A 27,131-nucleotide genomic window follows, 5' to 3' on the forward strand; every position below is an offset into this window, starting at 1 on the left:
TGGTGGCCCTGGTGGGAGTGGAGGGTACAGAAGCCACATGGCAGGGTGCTGAGGTGTGCATGGCATGAGACTGAGGAGTGTCCTTTCAGAGAGCAGGCGGACAGCGATCCCAGGGGCCGCGGCCGAGAGGCCTTCCCAAGGAGCCAGGCATGTCCTGCTTCAGTCTCGGCGCAGACGGGTGTGGCCATGGCGTGATGGGAGGAAGGCGGGAAAGGAAGACCTCGGAGGGAGGGACAGCCGCAGGTCTTCCTGGCATGGCAGCCTGGGAGGAGGGAAGCAGGACCCGTGGCCAGATGTGTTGGGCAGATGTCTTTTCTTACTGTGAGCAAAGGCAGCGCTGGCCGGGCCCTCACCCGCCATCAACCGTGCCTTCCTGGTGTCCCGTACTCTTCAAACGCTGCCAATTTGTTAATGAAAAATGGTATCCTTTGCTCTCCTAATTTTCATTTAGCTATGGAAAGTCTTTATCTAAATTACCCATGGATAGTTTGAGGTCATGGACAATTAAATGTAATTAATTCATAATTGAACTTTTCACAAGTTGGGAACGTTCACTTTGATTGCCAGCAGAGGGCTCTTCAGCCCCATCAAATGCCATCGCGGGCGTTTGGTTCTGCGTCAATGATGGAGTAGACCTGTGTGTGCTTTGCACGTCCTGGGGTTCTCTCGGGAGGCCAGTGGAGCAGACGGGTGGGTCCCGGAGCTCGAGCGCTTCCCTCTGTGGTTTGCTGGAGTCTCCCGGGCTCCCTCTGGCCCTTCTCTGCTTTGACACTCTCTGGGACTGAGTGTTGGGGACACAGAGGCCTCATCAGCCACTCTGAGGCCTGGACCCTCACTGCCACCGGTTTTCAGTGGTACCCATCGTGGGGTGTTAAGGGGGCATGTGCACATGTGGGGACAGGAACGCATGGAAACTCTAGTTTCAGCTCAATTTTAACATGAATCTAAAACCATTCTAAAAAATAAAGTCTGTGAAAAAAACAGACAAAACAAAACAAACAGACAAAACAGCGAAAGGTCTGGACACCTACCTGCACCTCCCTCAGTCTGAAACCACCTCCACCGCGCTGTGGAGGTGGCCTTGACCTCCTCCCAGCAGGCCGCTCAGCTGTCTGTCACAGTCCCCTCCACTGTCACACTCGAGCGTCACCAGACTGCCTTCTCCTCCCGCTCTCGCCCCCTGACGGGCTCTGCTCTGGCGCTGGCCTTGCCATTCTCCTAGCTGAACTTGACCTTGCACAGGCGGGTAGCACACACCCACCCTACCTGGCTGGGCAGCGCCTCAGCCCTGTTCTCCTGGCCCCTGGTCTCATGGTCAGAGGGCCAGGTCAGTGCCCAGGAAGAGGAGGAGAGCCAAGGACCACCGTGGAGGAGAGCACTTCAGTCCCAAGACCCAGAGTGCGTCCCCTGCCTGGCCTCCCTTGACGCTGCTGAGGCCTGAGAGTCAGGCCAATCTTAGAGAAGAGGGAACACGCAGGAAGCGGGTTAGGCGAGAAGTGGGATCCTGGCGGACACTCTCGGGCACTCAACAGCTCAATGTTCCCAGATGACTGGCTCAGGAAGCCCATGAAGGGCAGGGCAGGAGAGTCTACCCTCCCCAGGGAACAGCTGGGACTAGTATGGCGGGGTAGAGTCAGACCTGGGCTTATGGGCAGATGCCAGCCCTCTGGTTCTTTTGTATTTTGGGTCAAATCTGGTACTCTTGAGTATCATCTTCTTATCTGTAAAATGGGGACATTGGTCCCTACCTCATTACGCATTTAGCACAGTTAGAAGGAAAAGCCTGCCTAACAGTCCTTAGCAAATGCCTCTCTCCTGCTAGAGGCCAACGGAGCCCCTTCTGCTCCTGTCCCCCGTGAACTGTGATGGAAACGGGAGGAGGCCGGGCTGGGCCCGTCCTGGGTAATGGCCCTGACTGGCGAGCTTCTTTGTCCATGAGATACTTTTAAATATTTATCCTATACCAAACACTTCTCAGCTGCCTATTAAGAGATATTCACTGAATATTCTTCTAACGTTCCAAGACCCATATCTTCTTCTCTGCGTGGCGCGTGAGCCCGGGGCGTGTGCGGTGAGCTGTTCACGTGAGTTTCTCGCAGGGCACATTCCCCCGCGTGCGGCCTGGAGGCTCCGTGGAGAGACAAATCCTCCGCTGACGGCATCGCAAAGGGCTTTGACTTCGTGGCTGTGAGACAAATAAACCAGCCACTTCCCCGTGTGCTCAGGCGGCTGTGGGTGAGGCAGAGCCACCAGCGGATGTGTGGCCATGACGTCCCCTCCAGTGACGTCCCCTCCAGTGGCCCCTTCACTCTCCGGGCTTCACTTCCGTAGCAGGAATTCTTCACAAGAAGAGGCGGGGAGGAATCAGGTCCTGCTGCCCCTTCGCCTCGGCAAGTCCCACAGACCCTGGTTGGGCTGTGCTCTGGTCTGGTCTGTGTCCTGGGTTCACACCTCAGTGACGGGGCTTCCCGCCCTGGACTTACCAACACAAGCAGAATATCCCACTGTCCTTTGGTTAATTAAAGCTCGACCTCTGGCAAGGCAGACAGCTGCTCCGTCAGTCACGCTGGGGTGTGGCGGCCTCACGGAGCACATTTTTAACGGGATGACTCCCACTCCCGGGACCTGGGTGCCTTTCATTAATCAGCTATACACACAATAAGGTGGAGTCCAGTGAGATGTGTGTCCGACGCTCTCACACGCAGCCCAGGCAGATAAGTGTGTTGCTCCATGTTTTAGTAATTTGACATCCGACATTTTGTGGTCCACATGATGTCAGTTTGTGATCATTCTAATAAGTGCCAAGATAGCTTATCTGATATTGAGACAAAGCCTCTCAGCAGCGGGAACAAATGGCCTCCTGGAGTGAGCACGTGATATCACGTCATCGGCTGAGCCCCGCTGCACACCGGGAGCAGGAGGCTATGCCTGCAGCCCTACTTCTGGCAGAGGCTGTGTCAGCTGTTGTGAAACCCCAGGCTTTGCAGTTGGACCCCGAGGGGTCATACAGTCACACTGCCACCCAGGAACTACTAAAATGCTTTGTGCCTCAGTTTGCTTATCAGTTAAATGGAATGGCCTGAGTGCCTACCTCCCGGGCTGTTGTGAGAGCTGATGAGTTAAGAGGAAATGATGCGCAGACGCTTGGAAACTGCTCATGCCTTTATGATCGTGTGCTTCTGACAAGGCCAAAAGTCAGCACCACTTGACGTTTGGAACAAACAGGCTGGGGGCTCATTCGGGCAAAGGATGGGTTTCTGTTACTTGTCCTTTAAGACCCTGGTGCTTAGCTTGGTGGTTAAGCACACAGAGGGCACAGGTCGGGCTGCCTGGTTTCAGTGGCCAGTTCACCTTCGGTCAGCAGCTGACCTGCAAAGCGTGCACACGGAGTGGGAGAGAGCAGGAAGCTTGGCGAAAAACAGCAGCTGGAAAACTGCAATTGCTGAGCCAACACCACAGCTCCTGCCCGGTTAGGAGCTCGGCACAGGACTTCTTCCACTGCAGCTGAAGAAAGACCATGTCCCGGGCTGGGGGCTTACCTAGGACTGAGGGTAAACTCACACAGACCCGCGCTGAGAAAACAGAGAACAAAGTCTCTGCAAGTTCAAGTTCATCAGCCAGTCAGCTAATTGCCTGCCAGAACCACGCTCAGCATGCCAGGGAACTTCTACAACATATCATCCACAATGTCTAACATACGGTAAAAAGTTATTAATCACACAAAGAAACTGAAAAATGTGACCCACGGTCAAGGAGAAAGCAATCAAGCAGAAGCAGACTCCACACGGTGCTATGTGGGAATGAGCGGGTGAGATCTGCAAGGCAGACTGCGACGTGCAGGGACTTAGAGGGAAAGATGGTCACAGGGAATGAACAGATGGGGACGTGCAGCTTAGAAACGAAAACCAACCACGATCAGCAAAGACAAATTCCAGAATTAGAAACGAAGGTATCAAAAATAAAAATAAAAATAAAAATGAATCACGCCACGGGTTTAAGAGCAGATTGGAGATGACAGATGAAAGGGTAGGTAACTCGAACACAGTAACAAATTATCGGAGCGGGAACAGGACTTAGGGAGCGATATCAAGCAGCTGAAAATATATCTAACTGGAGTTTTAGGAGAGGAGCCAGATGATGGGTGAAAGATTATTTGAGGAACTCATGGTGCTGATCCCCCCAATTTGTTTGTGTAAGTGATGTAGCTACAGATTCATTGTGGACAGTGAGTCAAGAGCAGGAACACCAGGCACAGTCCGTCCAACGGGCAGTGATGGGGATAAGGGAGAGTCTTCCAGCCACCCCGAGAGGAGCAGCGCCCCGGGAGGTGTGCGCCCGCTGGGCCTCCACACCCCGCAGGGCCGGGTGGCTGCACAGCGTCTTCAAGGTGCTGAGAGAACGTGTGCGCAGGAGTTCCACGTCCAGCCAGAGTGTCCTTGAGAGAGAGGCAGTGTGAAGGGAAGGACGCGAAAGCTAGGACAACTGGTGCCGGCAGAAACCGGTGCCCCGGAAGAAATGCCGGAGGAGTACCCTGGCGTGGGGCGAGGCCAGGCGGGCGTGGATCGCAAGGAACCCGCTGCGGGTTCTTCCCACGCAGACGTGGTGCTTCTTCTTGAGTTTTAAAGACAAATGGCTGCTTAATGCAAAAACAGCAACACTGGACTGCAGCTTTCCTTTAGACGAAGGCTACGAACTGGCAAGGGTGACAGTGGATCGTGCTGCCGCTGTGCACGTGGACGGGCACGCCGACTCCGTGTGGGGAGCCCGGTGGGTGCCATGTAGAGCAACCCCTGCGACATGCAGCCAGCTGCATCGCTGACGAGACCATGAGGGACTGACACGAACTGCCAGGAAATACTGAATCAACCCGAAGGAAGGAAGAAGGAAGAAGCAGAGAGAGAGAGAAGGGCAAAGGAGAATGGAGAGTGAAATGGAGACACAGCAGAATGGACAATGACATCGACACAAGTGGAGCAAACGCACCAACTGGTCGACACACACAGACTGGCCCCTGCCGGGGTGCACGGCTGTAATCCCAGCGGCTTGGGAGGCTGAAGCAGGAGGAGCGTGAGTTCAAAGCCAGCCTCAGCAAAAGCGAGGCCCTAAGCAACTCAGTGAGACTGTCTCTAAATAAAATGCAAAACAGGGCTGGGGATGCGGCTCAGAGGTTGAGTGCCCTTGAGTTCAATCCCTGGTACCCCCCCACCAAAAAAAAAAGAAAAAGCAAGTTTGTACATCCACAAAGCTGCTCTTTAAAGACACGGATATGTTGAAAACAAAAGAGCGTGAAATATATGGTAAAGGTAAGCACGAGAAGCTGAGGTGGCTACATGCATTTGAATATTAACATACAGGCAGATTTCAAGACGAGGGTCATTTCCAGGGACACTTCACAACGACAACCAAGCCACCAGGAGTCTGAGGCGAAGGGGATGCATCTCATGGTGGCGTTTCCGTCTAGGAGGGGCCATGGCTGACAGAACTGAAGGGAGAGGACCAGGTCCATGCGGGCGAGGCTCTGGCACTCCCGTTCAGCCATCGCTGCTATTTGGAGGACGGTGGCTAAGGGATGAAACCCCAGTCCTGTCACCCACCCAGTTTTGGTGGGCTGTATCAGCAGGATGCCGGGAAGGAGCCAGGGCTGTGGGTTTGTCACGTCCACGCACGTCTGATCCACCACCACTCCCGCACGGAGCCCTAGCAAGCAGGCCCTGCGAGACCCCTGCGTTCTCACCTTCCTGCCCAGCTCACATCCTGGGTGACTCTGGGAGCAGAGCTGGTGCTCAGGAGGCACAGCAGCTCAGCAGCTCAGGCCCCGGGGCGAGAACACCCCAGTGCAGGTATCTGATGCCAACTGTTCCAGGAGGCGGGCTGAGGAGAGGCTGCGGGTTTAATTTTCACTGGGCTGTGCCAGCGTTTCAGGGGGAGGCAGGTCTGATGGCCCAGTAGATGTTTACACAGAAAACGAGGCTGCTCCTAATTGCAGCTGCTCAGCCAGGTGCGAAAACCAATTAACCGACAGGAGGAGGCAATGGGGAGGTTCAGGAGAGATGTGCTTGCTGGCCTAAAAAAGTTATCTGCAGGACTTGAAAATGTGATCTGCAAGAGGGAGGAGAACCCGGGCCAGAGAAACGTCACTCATACCTTAAGGATGATGTGCAGCATCATCTGCAGGCCGCTTTTGCCAGGGTACTTCCCGGCGACGTTGGCCGAGGACAGGTTGAAGAGGTTGGCTCCCGTCTCCGTGCAGATGGCGTGGACCAGCATTTTCTTCCCTACCCCAGACGGCCCGGCCAACAGCAAGGATTTCACCAGGGGAGCTTTCTCGTGCACAGCGGCAGACCCTGGAACAGGCGGGGCAGAGGCTCTACAGTCCTGCCCTTTCAGTCAGCTTCAGTGCTGCTGTGACTAAAAGGACCTGACCAGAAAGCTGTAGAGGAGGAAAAGGCTCTTTGGGGGCTCATGGTTCCAGAGGTATCCGTCCACAGAAGCCCACTCCATTCCTTGGGGCTCGAGGTGAGGCTGAACATCATGGTGGGAGTGTGGCGGAGGGAACCAGCTCCCAGGAAGCAGAGATTCTGCTCTCCAGATACAAATGTACACCCCACAGCCACACCCCAGTGCCCCAGTGGCTCCTCCAGCCACGCCCCAGTGCCCACCTCCTCAGCCACGCCCCACCTGACGTGGTCACCACTCAGTTAATCCCATCAGACTAAGTCCCTAGTTGGGTTAAGGCTCTCACAACCCAATCGCTTCCTCTCTGAACCCTCTGCCTTGTCTCACACGTGAGCTTTTGGGGGACACCTCACATCCAAACCAAAACAGCAGTGGCCCTTCACTGAGGGGTCTCCGGGCTCCCGCGCCACGTGGCCCTGTCTCTGAACCGTTGGGAGCAGGGAGGCCTGGGGGCGCGGCTCCTGCGGCTGGGCTCACAGTGCTGATCTACGTCAGGGCTCGGTTGGAGCCCCAGGGTCAGGGTCGCTCAGTGCCTCCCTCTCCCCCTCTCTCCCACACCTTCCCTCAGTTCCAACGTAAACTGTACTCCTGTGGTAGCTTTCCTTGTTTACTTTTATTTATTTACATCTTTAGGGGTTCCCCACTTTCCAGCAGCAGCACAAATCCCTGCAGACTTGGGGGAGACACAGGCCACAAGTGGGCCAAGCAGGGCTTCCCTGGAGCCCTCCTTCCTAGCACTTGGTGACACTTAGAAGATACAAGGAAGGAGAAAGAGCTAGACCCAGGCAGCAAACAGCCTCCGTCAGCTCCTCCTCCCGCCCTGGCCAGCATCCTGCCGGGCAGCAGAGTCAGACGGACACTGGGTAATAACGTGACGTGAATTACTGTTGCTATTCCAAGGTTCTGGCCTGTGCCTTCAACCTCACTGTCCATCTCCTTGGGAGGAGTTGCTACTGCTTGCATCAGGCACCAGGCACAGCGAGAAAGGAGTTGGGTCCTTGACAGCCTTCCATGCCCAGGTATTGAATGGACAGGGAATGGAGGGCATCTCTCTCCTCCCAGGGAGAACAGTGTCTCCTTCACCATATGCCGCAACTGCCCCCTCACTAATATAAACAAAGCATGCTTATTCAATTTCATTCTAAAGAGAACTTGTTCAAAACTGTCTTCCAGGTTTACGTGGAGAATGGTGGATAACTGTAAAAATCACGTTTGCATATGTTACATAATTTCCTGTAACATTTTGGTTGTACAAGAAAAGAAAAAAAGGAAAACATTAAACATTAAAATATGAACACATTAACAACTGGTCTGAAAGAGGCAAGAGCCGGCCAAAGCTAACTACCACAATCATAGATGTTTCCAGTACAGTGCTGACCCCAGGAGGGCTGTGAGAAGGTGCCCAGTCAGGGGACCATAGGCCTGTGGTGGGTGATTCCAACTGGCAAGGTGGCTGGGGATGGACAGCTGGGGTGGGAGGAGGGTGGCACCAGTTGTCAGGGTCCCTGAAAGGTGGCTGGCACTGCAGGCTTGCCAAGCGCACTGCTGCGGCCAGAGGCTGGGAGCGGTTCTGGGAAGAGGTGCAGGAGGAAGGAACCATAGGAGGACAGAATCTAGGGCAGGGGCAGCAGGAGGTGCCAGAGACGGTGTGTGGGACCTGCTGAAGTCACGTTCCAAGGAGCAGGTCATGCAGATGGCTCAGAGGGGAAGCGGGTGGCTAGGGAAGGCCTCTGTGCCTGGGACCCAGGTGCCCCAGGGAGGCCAGAGGCGGGTGGGCGGACCTGGGAGTCAGCAGGGCTCCTGTGCTCTGCATCCGCAGCTCTCCCTGCTGCTGTGGGGTGGCTAAGGGTCATGGAGCCCTTCGGGTTTGGCGGAGGATTACAGAGCGGCAGGAGGCTAGTGTTGCGGATCCTGATCCAGGTTTGCCTCCCCACCCTCATCATCTTGGAGGTGCTTGCTAATCCATAAGAGGCAGGAGGTGTCCACCTGCATGGCTTGCTGAGGAGTGGCCATGGGTGTGAGTCCCCCGCTGAGGATACTGCTTCTGCTCAGGAAGTGTCACCCCCGGCCTTTTCTCCCAGATCTTCCTGTGTCTGCTCAGGGAACCAGACACCAGGCTCTCTCTTACTCACCCAGGTGGCTTTGGAGCCTCAAGTCTGGTCTTGGGAGCCCAAGATGGGGCTGTTTCCTAGCCTGGTGTGATGGCCATATGGCTTCTGTGAATGGCTAGGTTTGCTGGTCGGGGCAGTGGCCACCACTGAGCGCTGAATAATCACAGCCCCCAAAGCAAGAAACGTACATTCTTCTGTAACTGGATACCGTGTTTTCAACACGTGAGCCCCTGCCCCTCCCCATTACAGCAAGCGGCAGGTGCCAGGTGAAGGGCTGCCGAGGTCTTCCCGGGTGGCTCTGGTCTGCAGGTAATGCATGAGATTTAAATTAAGTACCCGAAGCTTCTTAAACATTCCAGACACTCAGAACAAAACCTCTGTGGGGAGAGCCAAAGTCCCATGAGGTCCGTGCTCAGAAGGGCCGCGCAGGATGGACAGCAGGCTCCTGGGTGATGGAGGGCTGGGTGGCACTTCCTGGGCCCCCTTCACGGAAGCTTTCGGAACACCCCAGAAACACCCTGTGTCCACGCCCCTGTGTGTCAGGTTCCCGCCCGCCCTGTGGGCTCCGGTGTGTGAGGTCCAATCTGCTATCTTATTTACCTTGACCCTGTGAATATTACGTGTTGCCGACGCTGAATTATGTTGCCCCCCAGTACATTTACTCACATCATATACAATAGGCTAAGGAAGCATGGTGAACTGCAGCTAGCTGTGAGGGTGGACCTTAGGGAGACCCAGCCTTAGGTGAGCCTGGGGACCCGAGGCTGTCTCTGCTCAGGACCAATGAAGAAGCTCAAGGGCAAAAGGCCTGCGGACACCCTAGCGCTTCCTCTGATTCCGCTCACTTTACTGAGGTTCTTCTTTAGCCATTCTCTATCCAGCTGACTGCCTGGACGTCCTCAGCCCAGACACAGACAGGCAGAAGGGCCCTCCCGGAGTATCTCCCTGTGCTGGGCACCCACTGTCGAAGGGCAGTGAGGCCTGCTCAGAAATCTCAGTAGGAGAGGTGAAGCCGCAAAGCGCTTTCAGTGGCCAACGGGAGCTGCGGTCACAGCCTGCACTGGGGCCAGCCGCGTGTGGAAAGGAACAGTGGTCCTTACCTAGCGGCAGGATCCCGTACAGCGCGATCAGCTGTCTGACGTCCAGGAGGGAAGGCATGGGCTCTATGGACACGTGGCGGAGCGTGGTCCCCAGGTAGCTGTACTCACCTGGGAGGAAGGAAGAGGGGATCAGTAACAGAAGGACAAATGGTCAGAGAACACACATTTAACACCCCAGGGCAACTGTGGGGATATGGAGATGCATTGTGAAGACCAAGTCTTGTCTCAGAGGAAGGTTTGAAGAGCCACCTGAGACAGCACTGTAGTAACTGGGAAGTAGGCTGGTGACCACCCCAACCCAATAGCTAAACAAACGACATTTGAATACTGGGCTCTGGGATATGAGATAAAGTTTTGGTATGCAAAGAAAGCTAAATTTCAGTGGGTTCTGTTTTATTTATGTTCCTAGAGATTATATATAACGTTTGCACAATAAATTGTTTCAGACCCATGTGGAATCTGCTTTGGAGCAGTGCAAATCTGAAATCTGAAATGCAGTCATTTGAAAGGAAGGGAAGGAGTCTAATTTAGGATAAATAGAAACATCTCCTTTTGAGGGTAAGATTCATTTACATTTTTATCATTTTTAAAGGATTGCCAAAGGAATAATACAGAAATAAATCTCTACAGGTTTAATTAGAAGATATCAAAGGGCTTAATTGTAACCAGCCATAAATCTGAAGTGTTATTTTCTAACTAATTTAGATAAGGTCACCAAGAAAATTAGTTTGGCTGTCTCCATTTGTCATAAGGATGGACCTCCGTATGATCATACGATGCTCTTGATTTGTGTCTGAGTCTGGAGTAAAGCTACTCGTGAAGAGCCGCAGCGTCTGGGTTCTCTCCTGCAGCTGCCTCCTCTAGCGAGCACTGACTCAGAGCTTGGGGCTGGGCAGGTTGAAGGGACTCAACAGCACGTTCTTGTGCACATGACTTACAGAAAGTGTGAAAAGTGGATTTGCACACGTGCAAACACTAATAGCAGTAGGCGTAAAATTCAGATAATGGTCACTGCTTCAGTGTGGAGGGCAGGCCTCTGAATGAGAGCCCTTGACCAGGGTGACGGTGCTGAGGGTGGGAGCGAGTGATGACTAAGGCCCCACCACGGCCTGGCTGCTCTTTAATGAGCAGGTAACAAATGCCAGAGTGGTCACTTTAGCCTACACAGTAGAGAGAGCCCGCAGCACCCCTTCAGCCCAGCCCTTATTAACAGGACACACGACACTGGAGGGGACACGGAAGGGACCGGGATTCTCCTGCTATGTAAGCCCATGTTAATGTCCCCACACACCACATTTCCAGAACCTAATGGACTTTATTTCAGCAGATCATATAAAATGGGATTAGGGAGTGTTGGTTCTGATACTGCGGAAGCGCCAACTCGCCGGGGGAGTTTGCCGAGTTTCGAGGCTCCGGCTGCTCCAAGCATGAGTTTGGTGATTGCCCAGGATGGGAGCCGTATCTTTCCTCCCGTCCACTTCAGAGATCAGAAAGTTCTGGATTCCCTGCACAGGTACCAGACCTCCGTAAGGGAGGGACGAGGACAACAGCAGAAAAGGTATTTGAGATAGAAGACAAGAGAAAGGGCCAAGACTCCCGAGACAGGGGAGAAACAGGGACCGTGCTGTGGCTGAGCCCTGTCCTGGGCAGTTCCTCATCCCAGAACCTCAGTATGCGACCTTACTCAGAAACAGGGTCGCGGCAGATGCGTTTAGTGAGGATGAGATCATCAGGGTGGAGCCCAAACCCCACAGGACTGGTGTCCTCATAAAAAGCTGACTTTGGGCACAGACACAGGCACCAAAAGGGGAATGCCACGCCCAGAGGAAGGCAGAGACGGCGACGACCCTTCACACCAAAGACTCCCGTGCACCTGCCACTGGCCTCCGGGCCCCCAGGACCCCAGGCCACCGGCCTGTGCTCCTCAAGTCAGCCACGGTTTGTCAAGGTGATCCTACCACATGGGTACCCGATGAGCAAACAGTCGAAGAGAATCAGCAGAAGAGCCCGGAACTGAGAAATAAAAACATCCCCCAAATAAGGACAGAATTAGACCCTCATGTTCCCACTGTGCCTAACACAGCGTCAAGAAGGGAAATGGAAACTTCTATTCAAAAACACTGGCTCCTTAAACAGGTTCCTCAGACGTGGGTGAGAGGGCACAGGAGGCTCCTCGGAAACAGGGTGCTCCTTGGCCATCGGCTTCCAAAAGGCACATGGGGACTTGCTGGATGGTGATCCGCGGCCCCATCCGGTGCCTGCACGCCAAGACCTCAGGTGGCTCTGGGGACCAGGCAAAGTTAGGAAAGCCAGGTGTGCTGGCTCCTGCGCAGAGCCCCTCAATGGTGAGGACCACACTCACACGTCTCAGCGTCTCAGTGACCCTGTGTCCTTTCTGCTGCAGTGGCTCTGCCAAGACTGTGCATGGGAGCCACGTGGGAGGATCCCAGCACCTGGTCCTTGTGCATAGGACCTGAATCAGAGCCTGGGATGGGCACTCGGGAGCCCGCTGAGCCTCCTGTTCTTCTGGGCAGGGGAAGGACTTCGAGGCAAACACAGAAAACACAACAGGACTGGTCAGTTTTCAACTGAGTGCAGCAGTTGCTAAAGCCTGGTGCTGCAGGATCACCTAGGGGACAGCGATTTGTGCTGTTCTCTCTCCCCTCTCAGGGCAGTGCCTCTCTGTGCCTTATGCTTCTGTGACAAAGACGGGGCGGGAGGCACATATGGGGCACCACAAAGCCAACAGCCTTCTTCACGGGAATGCCCTGAGTGGACAGAAGACTGGTGGCAGCAGGAAGGGTAGCTGGTGGCTGGCCAGGGGGCTCTGCTGCCGCTTGCTCAGAACCCACAGGGATCTCCCCAGGCAGTGGCTGCCACGGCCCCACCCTGTAGCAGTGCCACTGGAGGATCAGACGTAGCAGGAGTCCTGAGAGGAGGGAGAGCCGGAGGTGGAGCCTGGGAGAAGCCCAGCCTGGCCAGGGTCCGGCAGCATCCTGGTGGCCCAGGGGTCTTCATGGGCACCGGTGTCCAGAATGTCTCTGTAGCATGCTGGTCCCACCTGGGAGCAGGGAAGCTTGCTGGTCTCTAGGAGTGCGGTGGGGCTCCTGAGCAGGGCTGGGTTTGTGTAACCTTGGCAATCCGGGAGTTGTGCAGCCAAATTAAGAACTTTGAAGAAAACAAGGAAACGTGGTATTTCTTGCACACCTCAGAGTAGGGCCTCCTGGGCACAGGCCAGTTCCTGGAGCTGGATGGCGGGACAGGGGTAGAGTGAGGACCGGGAGGGGTGCGGGCTGGTGAGCTGCAGAGGCAAGAGGCCGGGAGGAAGGTCTTAGGTTTGCAGGCAGGCTCGCCCGTCTCTGGTTCTGTCCTCTCCTCTTCCACCCCTTGCAGCCTGACCCGCTGTGACAGGGAGGGTGGCAGGGATCTGGGAGGTGCTGGGAGGGGGCAGGACTGCAGATCCTGAATCTGAGAGTGACTCCCAGCCCTGGGAAGCATGGAGGAGGAGCCAGGGAAGCACAACCCGCAGGCTGCTCTCATGACCCCATGCAGGAGAAACCAGGCCCTGAGCACTCCGCCCCCAGAGAGCAGGCTGCTCAGGAACCGCCAGGCCCAACCTCTGTGTGACCGTGTTACAGAGAAAACAAAAAAGTAAATCAAAATCAGGGAATCGGACTGAGCGGAGGTGCCTGCAGTTATTTGATTCCGGCTTCCCTAAGGTGGGAAGTCTGACCAGCCGGGCTGGTGGAGGAACCTCTAGGCTCTGGCACTCTGTTCCAAAACCAGGAAGGGGTCAGGGAGCCGGGGACCAATGAGCAAAGAAGTGTCCAGACCTCAAGTCCTCCTCCAGCCTGCTCGGGCCAAACCCGAGGGCGGGGCGTGAAGGACGGGGAGAGCACCCACCTCCACCCAAGGCACCAAAGCAACGAGACCCCAAGACAATGAAGCTGGGAGGTTTTCCCGTCACGTCCGCCCACACCAGATGGGCAGCTGGGTCTGTGGGCACCACAGTCGGGGTTCAGCCCCGCTGGTTTCACTGGTGCGCAGGGATGACTTTGAAAAAGAAGAGGCCCTCCCCTACGGCTGAGGTGCCGGTGGTGCAGGACGCGCAGAGCAGCTGCCTGAGTCCTTACCTGCCAGTCTGTAAGGCAGTAAACGGGCTTCAGTCATACTGCAGATGACCAATTAGTTTTTTAAATGTCATTTTGAACTTTGGAATAAAAACATTTTATGGATTTTGGTGCTGGGTTTCTTATCCCTCCTGAGCTCGGGATGTCCCATCCTTGGCCCAAGGACTTCCCTCTTGTTTCCTTCAACTGTTGCCAACGTGTCTCCTTCATAAACACGTTTCTTCAATCTGTTTTCTGCCGTGAACCTGGTGGTCTTGACAGCTTTGTTGCCATCTAACAGGAGGGATCTCAGGCTCCTCTCTGAGTCTCCTGTCCTGTCTGGCACTCGCCATTTCTCCAGTGGTACTGGCTTTAGTGGGAGACAGTGTTTCAAGACCACAACCAGAAGGCCAGGGGCTTTTGTGGCTAGCAGGTTGGTCATTCTTTCCAGGTGTTTCCACTGGACAGAGCTGGGAAGGTCATGGACCCTGGTATGTGTCATGGTTGCCCCACAAAATCTTAAAAAGTAACCATCAGCTCCTGCGAGCTGCAGCCGTGCTCTGCTGGAGTGTGTGACAGAAGCACCCTGTGAGGTGAGAGTGGGGTTCCATTTCCCTCAGCTCCATCGGCATTACACATACGGCCCATTCTCAAGTCTTCAAGGACACAGGGGTGTGGGTGGCAGGTCATGGTAACTTCTCTTCTGCCTTATCCCACACCATGATGTGGAGACATGTTTAAGTGGCTCTAGGATGGCAGCTGGCATTGGACCAAGAGGTGGCACATAATTAGTGTTAACATGGTGTGATCTCTCATGACCTTTTGCCTGATTGTTTGGTGTCTCTTCAGCGCTCAAGGTCAACACATGTTTCTCATTCATTCTTGATTGGTACCGTGGCGCGTGCTCTAATCGTGCTACTAATCCTAAGCTGATTGGCTGCCTTAGTGTATAGAAGACATTCTCCTCACCTGGGAAGAGAACTAAGAATGCACCTATAGGAAGCACCTCTGATAAGCAGCACCTCTGATAGGATGTAGGACACACCACTAAGACGCAACTCTAAGAAGCAGCAGACCTCTAAGAAGTAGCACCTCTGAAAGCATAGCCTCTCTTCCTCTAAGCAAGCCTCTCTTCCTCTATAAACTAAAGCAGCCCAGAAAAAGATAATAGAAGTAGTTCATTCCCAGTCCACCTCCGATAAATTCCCGCGGGATTGTTGCTGTGGGCGGCAACACCACACTCCACGCGCAGACACGTTGTCCAGCTAACCAGACCAGACAGCCCAGGATAACTGACAAGGCTAAGTCCTTGTGTGTACTAACTAGCTTTTCCTTCTCAGCTCTTGTGGCCGTCTCAGACCCAGGGTCAGAGCAGACGGCACCCTTCACTCATGCTCTGCCTAGCGGCACTGTTTGGTCTCTGGGTTCAGAAGTGAGTATGCCCTGCATGTTGCCACCAGCCTTGGGGTCAAGATCTCTCTACTCATTTTCCATTGCTTGTAGTCACTGCCTCAGGATGGGTGCACTGGCAAAATATTCTGAGTTCTTGCATATTTATGAGATTGTGTCCTGTATATGTGAACATGAATTTGGGTGGGTACGAAATCCTCGGATTTTATTTACGGTGCTTGACTGCCTTAAAGATGTGGCTCCACTTACTTCTGATATAGAGTGCTGCTGTTGAAAAGCCTGCTGCTGATCTAATTTCCTTTCCTTTATGAGTCACAGATTCCCCAGGGCACTTTTACAGAGTATGCCTTGGTGTTGGTAAATCTGAGTGCATGGTCCTGGATACAGTGTGGCCTTTCATGACGTGGTGCTCATGCCTTTCTAAAGCAAGCCTCTTGAGTTACAGTTCCTTAGTGTTCTGCTGTTTCACTTGGGCTCTTCTTCAGGGACTTGTTATTCATATGTTGGATCTTCTTTGTCTGTTTTCAATATTTGGTATGTTCTTTTGAATTTTTAAAAATCTCTTCATTTCTAATTTTATTTTAAAAATTTCTTTTATCTTTTATTTCTCCTAAAGCATTGTTTGTTACCTTTAAGAAGTCTCGTATCTAAATCAGTTTTCTTCTAAAACATTTTTTCCTTTATTAATACTCTTTTTTGAGTTTTGTCACCTAATTCCTGAGTTTTTCTAATTCTAGTTAATGCTGTTCTTACAGGTCTTCTATAATTTTAATGTACATTAGCTTGTCCCATATAGATCTGATTTATGGGAATGTCTTTTTGAGATGCTGACTTTTCTCATTTTTCTTAAGATAATTATATGTGGGCTTTGACCTTGAACTTTTCTGTTGCTAGAATTTTTGAGTGAGTTACTTGTCTACTTTTTTTAGAAGATGTGGCTCAGAATGGCTTTTCTGATTTTGCAAATCTCCCTTTTCTGTTGTAATCACAAATGAGGAAATGCATGACTTATTTCTAAAAGATGTTCTGGCTCTGATCCTCTCCCCCAGTGCTGCTCTTCTTCTCTGTTCCATATTTTCCCTGTTGTGCTCACTTTTGGTTCTACTCCCAAGAGTTTCCTTGGTTTGGGGGCCTGTCTAGGAAGGGCATGGAGGAGGTTACTCCAAAGAGTTTGCCAGGTGTGGGCTGTTTCAACCCCTGGCCCTTTGCACTGATTTTCCCTGGACATGGGCAAAGCCCCTCTCAGCTTCAGCTCTGGTTCTTGCCCAGTCCACTGTATTTTTCAGTGAGTGCTGGCTGGTCACTTTGAGGCTCTGTTGTTCTCAGGTCTTTCAGTGTCCCCAAAGGCCTGTACTTTGGGGCTCAAGAGCAAATCCTATCATTTAGTTTAGGAGTAAGGGAGTCTGTGGATTTTTTTCTGTCTAGTTGCTCATTTAGAGCGAATAATACTACATATTATAATACACTGAACAAAAAGAGATTTTATGTGTCCACACTGATACCACAATTTAAAAAGGTTCCATACATTCTTACAAAAGAATGGTCTGTATGCTGTGTAGGAGGAGGGGTGGGCAAAGGACCCCATTTTACCACTATCACAGTGATGGCTGATGCAGACAAAAGTCACCATGTTTGAGAGAGAGACTGCGGGGATGGAATCTCCAGAGCCCCCAGTGTGACCCCATAGGTCATTCTGTGGTTATAATGAAGAAGATGGAGCTTCCCTATGGGAAAGTCTGGGGACAGCACCTTTGCCACATGATTCCGCTTGATGTCACTAGTGATGGGACAGAGTAGCACCATGTGCCCCAGTGGGAAACACTAAGAGGGACACTGCATTATCTGAAGTTTTCCAGTGAAAAATGTTTGACCTAAATCAAACGATGAGGAACCTATCAAAGCAATTCAGCTGAGGAATAGTCTGCAAAGCAGCTGAGTCCCAGAACGGCCGAGCTGCACAAGCTTGAACAAGGCCAGGAAACATCCAGATAAAAGGAGTCCCAGGGGCATGACGAGATTCACAATCACACACATGCCCTGGAGGGGCTTTGAACGGAGAAAGACAGTGGTGAAGGACATTATCAGGACCAGGGAAGCTGAGTGCCAGTTATACGTCAGGGAGCAGACTCTGTCTCCGCAGGAGAATGTCCCTGCTCACCGAAGGGAGTTTCTCCAGGAGAACACAATGTCGCCATTAGGGGGGTTGAGTTTTGAGGCATCTTCAGCTTTGTGTTTCTAGGTTATAATATTGTTTAAAAAAATCAACGGAAAACATTAGTTGAAAGTTGTGAAACACAGGTCTGCACCTCCTTTTCTCTGCCTCCCCTGTCCTGGGAGGGCTGAGGACTGTGGAAGCAACTGGGGCAGCCCCGGGCACTGTTTCATCATGAAAGCATGAACAGTCCATTTCCTCCTCAGGTTACGCCAGAAAGAATGTGCCAGCAGGTTTCAGAATCCTGCTTCTGCCAAGTTAGGGGCAGCACTGGACCCAGGGTCTTAGGAGGCCCTATCAGTTCACAGCATCCTCTTAGGCTATTCAGATCAACTCAGTGTGATGAACACTTACCAAAGGCTACCATGGGCTGAACTCTGGTTTGGACAAAGACTCAGATGAGACCTATTTCCCACTGTAGGACCACAGGTCCCCAGTGGTGCCATGGGACACACACATGCTTGCTCTTGGTGTACTTTACCAATGTAATCAGAGAGGTTGACTTTCTGAGCCTGGATCAGCAGGCCTTCTTCCACCAGCTCCTTGAATAGAGACTCGATGGTCCTGGGGACAAAGCAGATCATCTGTACCATCAGCACACGCAGGGGATCAGCAGTATTTCTGTCAATCAACACATGTGCAAAGAACTTCAACCTCATCTATTCAAAGTGTGTTTGCATGTATGAAAATGAATGGAGTTTTTAGGTATTCCTACGATTTAGGGGATAAATTAAGCTTTAAAAAACAATACTTTCATTCATCCAGGTGACTATCGAGTGTTTCCTGTCCATAAGGACTCTATCCTGGGGTGTCTGAGGCCAGTCATATCTCCACCACTCTTTATGATCGCACAGATGTGAATTAGAAATTAGCCAGTACAGGGAATGCAATATCCAGCTAGCATCTGCCAGCAGTGGTAAATCATTAACCCTTTGTGAAATTTATGTTTCCTATTAACCTAGGAGCATCACAGTTTAAAGGAAATAAAGACAAGGATCGAGGCCTGGGCTGGAGGGCACCCTCACGTGGGAGACGTGCAGTTTTCACAGGTGCCAAAATGACTTCCCAAGAGGAGCCTGGCACAGAGCCAGAACACGGTACTTCATGCCAGTTGAGCAAAAACGGACACAGTGTCCCCCTTAGCGGCTGGAACCCCAGCGAGGTCAGCTGGGGTTTGGCTTGCCGGAATCCTGGTAGGTCGCCCTCAGATGCTGTTCAGCATGGGCCTTCGAGGGGCTCTGACTTGTCTTTTCCTCCACCCTGACTGTGTCTTTCTATTGGTTCGGAATTTTAGATGAAGTTATTTTCTAACAGTTCTTCCACTGTTCTGTGATCCAAGTGAGTGATTAAAAGAGACCCAGGAAGGTCTGTACTATTGGGACTGATGTTAATCAGTGACCTCGAGTGTTCAACAGATTTAAAATAGCATGATTTAAAATCTTCAACAGATTTAAAATAGATTTAAAATGCCCTCTGGTGAAAATTAAGGAAGGGTTAATGGTAATGGAATTTGGGATAACAGTATCTGATTTATATCAAAGAAATATTAACTACAGTGTTTTAACCTGAATTCTTATTATAAACACATAACATAGGCATTGTTATGGTTTGGATGTGAGATGTCCCCCCAAAGCTTGTGTGAGACAATATAAGGAAGTTTAGGGGTGAAGTGATTGGGTTAGGGGCACCTTAACCTACTCAGTGCATTAATCCCCTGGTAGGATTAACTGGGTGGTAGTTGTAGGCAGGTGGGGTGTGGCTAGAATATATGGGTCGTTGGAAGTGTGCCTTTGGGGAATATGTTTTGTCCTTTAAGGGAGGAGAAGTCTTTCTCTCTGCTTCCTGGTACTTCCCTCTGCCACACCCTCTGCCATGATGCTCTGCCTCATCTGGCCCAGAGCAAAGGAGGTGGCTGTCTGGCTGGATTCAGACCTCTGAAACTGTGAGCCCCCAAATACACTCTTCCTCGTCTGAAACGGTTCTTGTCAGGTCTTTTGGTCACAGCAGCAAAAAAGTTAACTAGAACAGGCCTAACATATTTATATAAAATTCAAGAAGATTTTGTAAATTTATTGAAACAAAATATATTAGGAAGATCCAAACACAAACCTACATTTGGATTTTTTTTTTCCAGTGAACTGAAATTTTGTTATGGAATAAAGAATTTTCAAAACTACCTTAAACTACGACAAAAGTGCTGGCTTAAGCATTGCTTTGATGGGAGAATCAGAAGTTGCCTTACGGTGTCCGGGCAGAGCTCAGTGCAGAGGCACAGGCTCTTCAGAATCAGAGTGCAAAGTCTCTCAGGAAGGAGATGCCAGGCATCTCTATTTTTGAACATAGAATCAAATTAAAAAAACTGGTTTCTGTTACTTCACGGAAACCTGATGACGGTCCAACCTGGAGGGAGACCAAGCTGCGAGGACATTCTGACCTGGTGACTTGAGCTACACCTGTGTGGTTCATGCTTTTTGGCATCATTTTGCTGAGTAAAGCGATACGATACTATGAGTGCAAGAGAATGTGACCGAACCGTTTAAGTTGGTGGAATTCACCGAGCTGGATTCCATTTTAGCTTCCTCTTTTTCCAGACTAATGCAGGAACAAAGGAGGAAAGTAGCATTTCAAAGCTACCAAAGATACCTGTGGCGCTTCTGTGACCTCCTCAAGGGACAGGATTGTGACCCCACCTATTCCTCCCCAGGAGCTGTCCTAGGAGGTGTCAGCATCCCTGCATGGACAGAGGCGGGTCTCCCCAGGAACCGGGCCCCAGGTCCCTCAGGCAGATCACTCACGGGTCTTGACCTTAGCCATTCTCCAAACAATGTGACCTCAAGTGGACCTCAAGGGCACAGCCCCTCCCTCCAGGACGTCCCCTGAGAGCCTTCTCTCTGAGAGCAAAGCCCACCCCTCTGCTGTTCTCTGGAGGCTGCCTGGGACTCCACACACATGCCCACGCCAGCTCTGGGGCGCAGGGCCTGGCTGCAGGTGGACACAGGCCAGGTCTCTGAGCTGTGCCTCCTCCCCCCGTGGAGGCTCCCTGTCCCATGCATCTTAGGCAGAGTTCAGAAGAGCAATGCTGGGAACCGATCGAGGAGGGCTGCAGAGCGCCCCCCAGTGGGAACAGCACACGTCCACCGTGAGCAGAACACACGGCGGACAGGGTTGCCTCCGAATGGTCTTGACACCTGCTGTGGGGCCCGTCCTTGGCGACACCCAAATCCCCAGGTGCTCTGCATTTTCAGCTTAAGACATTCAGCATGGGAAGCCGGTCCTTCCTTGGTCTTGAAGTTGGAATGGTGAAACTTGAGGAATGGAGAACCCCATTAGCAGACTGGGTCTCCCCTTCATCTCCAGGCAGCAAGGGGGAGGAAGCCCACAGGGGCAGCCAGCCCGGAGGCCCAGTCTCTCTCTGGCCCAGAGGGACTCACGTGGCATGTCCTCCAAAGCTTCCTCAGGGTGCTATTTCCTGACCCCCTCACCCTGCACGAATCTCAACCTCGAAACGCGACGCTGGCCTCCGGGCCCGTCCTCTTGCTGTGCGCCTTTCCAATCTGGGATTTGCACGGGGCTGCCTGAGAGCATCCCTGCTGTTTGCTCCACTCCCACAACTTGGGTGAGGAGGCACGGAGGGGCACTCAGCAGCTGGGGCTCCCGGGCCCCTCTCTGCCCCACGTGCGTGGCAGCAGCCCACGCCTCACCTGTCAGCGGTCAGGTCTTTGTCCTTCTTCCCCTTCTTCCTTCTTCTGCCCTTCCTCCCTTTGACTTTCTGTAAAAAAACGGAAACAGCCATCAGCCGGGTAGCGATCCGCTGAGCCAACTGTTCTCTGGGGTGGTGGGTGGGGAGGAAGCACCGTGCTACATGGATCCCGGGGCTGTGGGGGTCCATGGGGAGAGCGAGAGGCCCAGGGATCCTCGTGGACAGACGGTGGGTCTCACTGTGAAACCTGCACGGGGCCGGATTCCAAACAGGCCCGGTACTCCGCCCCGTTTCCTCAGCTCTGGCAGAGACGGGCCGTGGGCACGAGCAGGGAGTGAAGAGGTGCTTGTCTTTGGAAGCTCCTGTGGTCTGAAGCTCATCCCCAGCCAGCTGGTCCTGGGTGACAGTACTGCCAGGGGGGCCTTGGGGAGCAGTCAGAGCAAGAGGGCTCCAACCTCGTGAATGCGGTCAGTGCCTCTAGAAGAGGATGGAGAGAGCCGTCACCTCTTCCACCGTGGGGACACCCAGCTAACCGGGACCATCTAAGAAGTAGAGAGAGCCCACCAGGGAGTCTGCAGCCTCCAGAGCTGATGGTGATGAACTTCTCTTGCTTTATCAATTACCCAGCCTGAGGCACTCTGTTATAGAGCCCACACAGGCTAAGCTGATGCCTCACCACCTCTCTGTTAGCATCTGCCCAAACTGGGAGCCCTCAGGGCAATTGTCCACCTGCTGCTCCCAGGACCTGGCTTTTTGGTACTCGTGACAGTCTGGAGGATAGGCTCCCAGTGTCCTTCAGGAGCACTGTGCCTTCACGGTTCTATGTGAAACGGCCCTCGGCAGCTCCCGGGGCCCGTGGTACAAAGCTGACCTTCCAGGCATGGCGTGAAGGCATTCCAGCACGGGGCTTCCTTTCCTGTGGCTTTCTGGTCCAGGTGCCCTCGAGCAAGCGTGTTTCCCACCCAGGGCAGACGCCAGGCACCTCAACCCTGCACTCTGGTATCCTACCCGCCGCGTGCGTCCCCCTTCCTTCCTTTTGACTGCAGTCTGACTTGGGTAAAGCATGCCTGCTCCCAGCCCATCCGCTTTTGCATTGAGCGCTTACATATAACCTCCGCCCATTTCAAAATACCCAACATTTTCATCACCTCCGCCTTGCTGAGTCACGTGGGCTCCTGGAGGTGGGACTGAACCGCACTCTACCACAAGGGCGGCGAGCCTCCTGGAGGCGACCACACACAGCCCCGCTGCAGTCACAGCTTTTGGTTTTTCAGATCTTCCTCTGCGGCACCAGCAGAGCCACCTCAGCTGGAAGAAAGAACACCAGGGCTCCCACGCCTTCCCAGCTTCGGCCGCAGTGGCGTCTGGCAGAACTCCTCACAGGACCGCAATCCAGGAGGGCATGGAGGCCACCGTCCCTCAGGGCCTTTGCTGCTCCCTGGCCTTCCAGGACGCCCCACTGCTACCCCGGACCTGCGGCTGCTCCGCATTGTACCCTCTGCTCTCCTGCACTGCTGCCTCCTCCGCAGAGGTCGGTGCTGGCCGCACACTTGGGCGCTCGGCCGCAGGGTGTGTGGTGGCCGCACCCCTTCATCGCCTGGTGATGACCTCTGGGTCTCCTCTGCCCAAGTGCAGCCTCTTCTCACTTCTGGTGGGATTTGTATGAGGTCCTGCCCAGCCTTCTGCTCACAGCCACCACGTGTCCTTAAGTCTCAAGGGGGCCACGGGTGGACAGCACGTCGCTGGTTCTTGTTTCCAAACAGACGTTCAGCCGCTCTGTCCCCTTTGATTGGTGAGTTTAATCCACATACACTTCGATTATTGATGGGTAAGGACTTGCGGTTGCCATTTGAACTGTTTTCCGTTTCTTTTGTGGTTCTCTGTTTCCTTCTGGCTGCTCTCGGGGTGAGCTAGAGATTTTTTGTAGGGACACACTTTGAATCTTTTCTGGGTGGGGTCTGAGGGTGGGTCCGCAGTGCCGGGTCCAGGCACTCAGGCCTGCGGTGAGGTCAGTGTGCCCTCCTCTCTCGACCCCACAGGGAGGCCCCCGCAGGCCTTGGTCCTGCGATGCGTGGGCGTGGGGAGGGGTGACCCGGAAGGCCAGACTTTCCCTCCTACTCCCTCTAGAGCGTTGTTTGTTGCGGCCTCTCACCGCGTGCTGCACCCTCTCATCTGGATTCCAGGCTCCTGGAAGATCGCCTGCCTGTGGGTGGTTGTTCATCAGTGTTCCTGTGGGGAGGGTGGACGGACTCCTTTTCTGACACTGTGCTGACCCTATCCTTGTTTCAACTAGACAAGTTTTATCGCTATATCCAGGCACTCGGGGGAGGCAAACAGCTAGTTATCCCGAGCCCTGCCTGCCAGGAGCTCGGGCTTCTCTAGCACTTCTGTGCCCTTCAGGTTTTTGTGATTAGAACAAGACAGGGACTTGAGAGAGACCGCCTGCGAGAGGCAGGTCCCACTCAGGGACATCAGCATGGACAATAGTACACCCTTGAACACCCGCTGTCCCGCAGGCCAGAATCCGGCTGGGGCCAGCACAGATCCTTGGGGTGCTGTCTTCCATACTCCCTGGGCACCTGGCCTTCGGTGCTTCATAGATACGTGCTGACTGAAACAAAAAGCTGTCTGTCCCCGTGACGTGATTCTGGATCTCAATTCACAGGAGAAGGTGGGACAGACCATGAGCAAAGCTCGCTAACCCGCAATGAGAAAGATGATGGCCAAGAGAAGCAGGCTGGGGACGCCTTCCCCGAGAGACCTGGCACTGGAATGCGGCCGCGCATCATGAGCTGAGGCTGGAAGAGGAGAGGCGGCGCTGGGTGTTGTGGATTGCTCCTGAGGCCGCACTGACATTCCGAGACACCCCTCAGTCTACAGGATCAATCTGCACAGGCTCCAGATGTGACAGATTAGGACTCACTAGGTGTGGGAAGGGTGACAGTGGAGCAGGAGACAGATATGCAGTCTGCACTTGGGCCCTTCCGTGAGCTAGAGACAGTGGGTGACAAAACGAGACTGGCACTGGAGCATTCTGGATACTGGATGGACTCTGGTCAAGCCACCCTCCCTGGAAAGTGCTGGATACTACTGACAGGTTCGGTCCCTCTGTCTCCTCCTGCTTCGTCTATCCTTTGGCTTGTGGTCTTCCCTCGGAGCGGGCAGAGTGCTGGGTGAACTCCAGCTTACGGAATGGAATCCCACCCCATTCCGTCTCATGGTTCAGCCCTGGGTGGCCTGGACTGGGGTTTTGGGTGTGGGTCGCTCTGCAGTTCCATGGTTACTGTCAACCTCTTGGAGCACCCCGACATCCTTGGTGACAGCACCAGCCCTGGCGTCGTGGCGAGGGCCGCTGGCAGGGAGGGCGAGGCCGGTGGGGCTGGGGAAGCGGGGAAGTTGCTCCGCCGGAGGGTCCAGCTTCACTTCTCGCTCATCCGGCTGGATTTCCACGTCCAGTCATTGAAACGCGGCTGCATCTGCAGATCTGGAAGACATGCCTGGAGCCGGGGGTGCACCATCCTGGCCTTCACCGGGGGCGCGGACCTCGTGGGGCCGCCATGCGCAGGAAGCTCAGCTGCCCCCAGAATTCGCTGTGGAACCAGTATGACACGGGCCAGGAGCGTTGTCCTGGGGCCACAGGCCTGGGGCTGGCAAGACCTGACGTGGGTGTGGCTGGCAAGGAGGGACCGCGTGTGTCCCTCAGCCACTGACCCTGGAGGAGCTGTCAGAGGCCCCGTTGCAGGGCCCATGCCCATGCCTCTGGGGGTGACATCCTGGCTTCTGCCTCAAGTACGCTGGCCCCTGGGGCAGGATGGTCTCTGGGATGAGGGTGAAGCAGGGGACTGTTGGGGGCTATGCCCTGTGGACTGGGCCGGGATGGCGCCTGGCAGCCAGCCAGAGGTTGCTTTGATCACATCGGCGGTGAGGAGGTTGATTAACATAAGCACACGCAGGTGATTTGTCATTGACCGTATCCAATTAAGTCCAGGCACACAACGTGTGCACAGGTGTTCCCGAGTGCTCCTGCTCGTGCCTGCTCATTTTGACCTTTACCACGATTGGGCAGCTAGCTCTCGCCTAATCTTTGCCTAATTGGCGTCAGCCCTACCCTTCACCTCCTGGAGGGGATATAAGCCAACTCTCCTCGAGCGCCGGGGTTCCAGGTTGGAGGCCCCAGGTTCGAGGTTGGAGGTTCCAGGTTGGAGGTTCCAGTTCCCGGGTTTCCTCAATCTACAATAAATCGTTCTGAATTCAAGAGCCTTACTAGTCTTTTGTCTCTCGTGCCAAACTGACTCCGCTGGACGGCGTCAGGGGACCAAGTGCATGGACTTCCAATACTCTGGCCCAGGAGGCTGCTCCGAACCACCTTGAGACAGGGAGGTTCTGATCTGTTCTGACCCCTCCTGCCAGCCTGCCCATTGCTACTGGACACCCTCAGAGCCCACCTCCAGGGGGAGGGGACAGGGCATTTGGGGCATGCGCTCTGGCTCCTCCAGGAGCTCTTGTCCTGCCCACAGGGCTGGAGGGACCTGACGTGCCCCGGCGAGGGCTGGAGGAGGTGGCTCTGAGGTCAGGTGCAGCCTGGGTGTGAGCCCCGGGGCCAAGGGGCACCCACTGAACTTACCAGAGGAGGGCATGCTGCCTCTCGAGGGGTCTCGGGATAACCACCGGCTCTGCAGGCAGCCCACCCGGATGCGCCGCTGCACAGGCAGGGCCTCCTCCCGTCCCCGGACGTGCCACCCCCCCGGCCCACGCAGAGACACTCGCCGCACACCTTTTTCCCTTTCTTCACTGCTTTGATGGGGAGCTCCATTTCTTTGTTCACAGCGAGTTTTAAGTTTTTTAGCTCCTGCCGCATCAGCTCGTCCACCTGTGTGAATTCAGAACACACCACTTTTAAGTGACCTCGCGTGTCTGGTGGTTTTCTTTGTGAAATTTAAAAACTGCTTCCCTACTGCGGGGTGGCCACGGAGAGACACCTGGCCAGAAGCAAAGTGACTGCAGCAGATGCGGGGCAGCCGTACCTGCAGCCTTATCTCCGCCTCCACTTCCTTCCGTTTCTCCTTCTTGATCAGCTCTTCGTCGTAGTCCTGGGGGAAATTCCGAGATTCGTCTTTGTTCATCCACATGTCTATACTCCAGAAGGGTAAGGAAAAGACAATGAGAAGACTTCAAAGTGACAGGCCCTATTTTTGTAACATGTTGTATCACTTTTATTATCTACTGAAGTGTGAGAGGTCATATCGCCCTTGCTCTTGCCAGTGATGGACCCTCCCCCGACTGGCAGACTGGCCCTGTGCAGGAACTGCTTTATCCTGACCCACAATGTTATTTTTTGAATTATTTTTTGGATGTTTTGAAATCACACATATTTAAACTTCCCTCCAGCCTTATCCTGGTGGTTTAGGAGACTGGATCCTGAGAAAGGTGACCCAGGAGAAAAAAAGGATGACTTGTATCACTCAGGGAAGTTGAAGCAGAAGTTGTTTCTCAGGAGGGAATGCCAAACGGAGGTGGAGGAGGAAGAATGGTGTAAGCTCCAGTAGGGGCTTATTAGGAGGGACCACCTGCTGGAGGTAGCAGTGAGACCTCTCCCTGGGCATCTGTATTCAGATTGTGAGGGAAACTTGCTGGAACTTCCTACCTGGCAGCCGCCACCTGGTTTAGCTACTTCCCAGGAGTCAGCTTAAGGCCGTGGTGACCTACAAATTGGGAAGGCAACTGAGGGCACGGGGCGGGGCACAGGAAGAGGCTGCCCAGGCTCCATGATGGCTGCAGCCTGGGGAACAGCAGTCTGCAGACCTCCATCTGGAGGCAGATGGAGGCTTGCCAGCCCTGGTCTCCCCTCCAGTGGTGCTCACATCCTGCAGCTTGTTGACTGTGAAGGAAGAGACAGCCCTTGACCCCAGGGTCTAGACAGAAACGTGCATCTGGCTGCTGCAGAGAACCTGGCTTGTCAGAGGAGAAGACCCAGAGTAGAGGAGGCGCCTGAAGAGGGATGGAGGCCAAGACCGAGAGAAGGGCAAGTTCAGC

The 27,131-nt window shown here is 53.7% G+C and overlaps 1 protein-coding gene across 6 annotated transcripts in view; it reads right to left on the reverse strand.

The window, feature by feature from the left end:
• Iqca1 (IQ motif containing with AAA domain 1) overlaps nucleotides 1-27,131 on the reverse strand; it is a 129,337-nt gene that overhangs the window by 21,899 nt on the left and 80,307 nt on the right. For all 6 annotated transcript variants that reach the window (XM_047545769.1, XM_047545767.1, XM_047545768.1 and 3 more), the window contains 6 exons: nucleotides 26,123-26,229; nucleotides 25,873-25,968; nucleotides 21,100-21,167; nucleotides 17,880-17,962; nucleotides 9,668-9,775; nucleotides 6,145-6,344 (listed from right to left, as the gene is read on the reverse strand). In XM_047545769.1, coding sequence (XP_047401725.1) covers nucleotides 6,145-6,344; nucleotides 9,668-9,775; nucleotides 17,880-17,962; nucleotides 21,100-21,167; nucleotides 25,873-25,968; nucleotides 26,123-26,229 — 662 coding nt within the window. The remainder of the gene's footprint in view (nucleotides 1-6,144; nucleotides 6,345-9,667; nucleotides 9,776-17,879; nucleotides 17,963-21,099; nucleotides 21,168-25,872; nucleotides 25,969-26,122; nucleotides 26,230-27,131) is intronic.

Source organism: Sciurus carolinensis, chromosome 3 (assembly GCF_902686445.1).
Source record: "Sciurus carolinensis chromosome 3, mSciCar1.2, whole genome shotgun sequence".
Classification (NCBI taxonomy): Eukaryota; Metazoa; Chordata; class Mammalia; order Rodentia; family Sciuridae; genus Sciurus; species Sciurus carolinensis.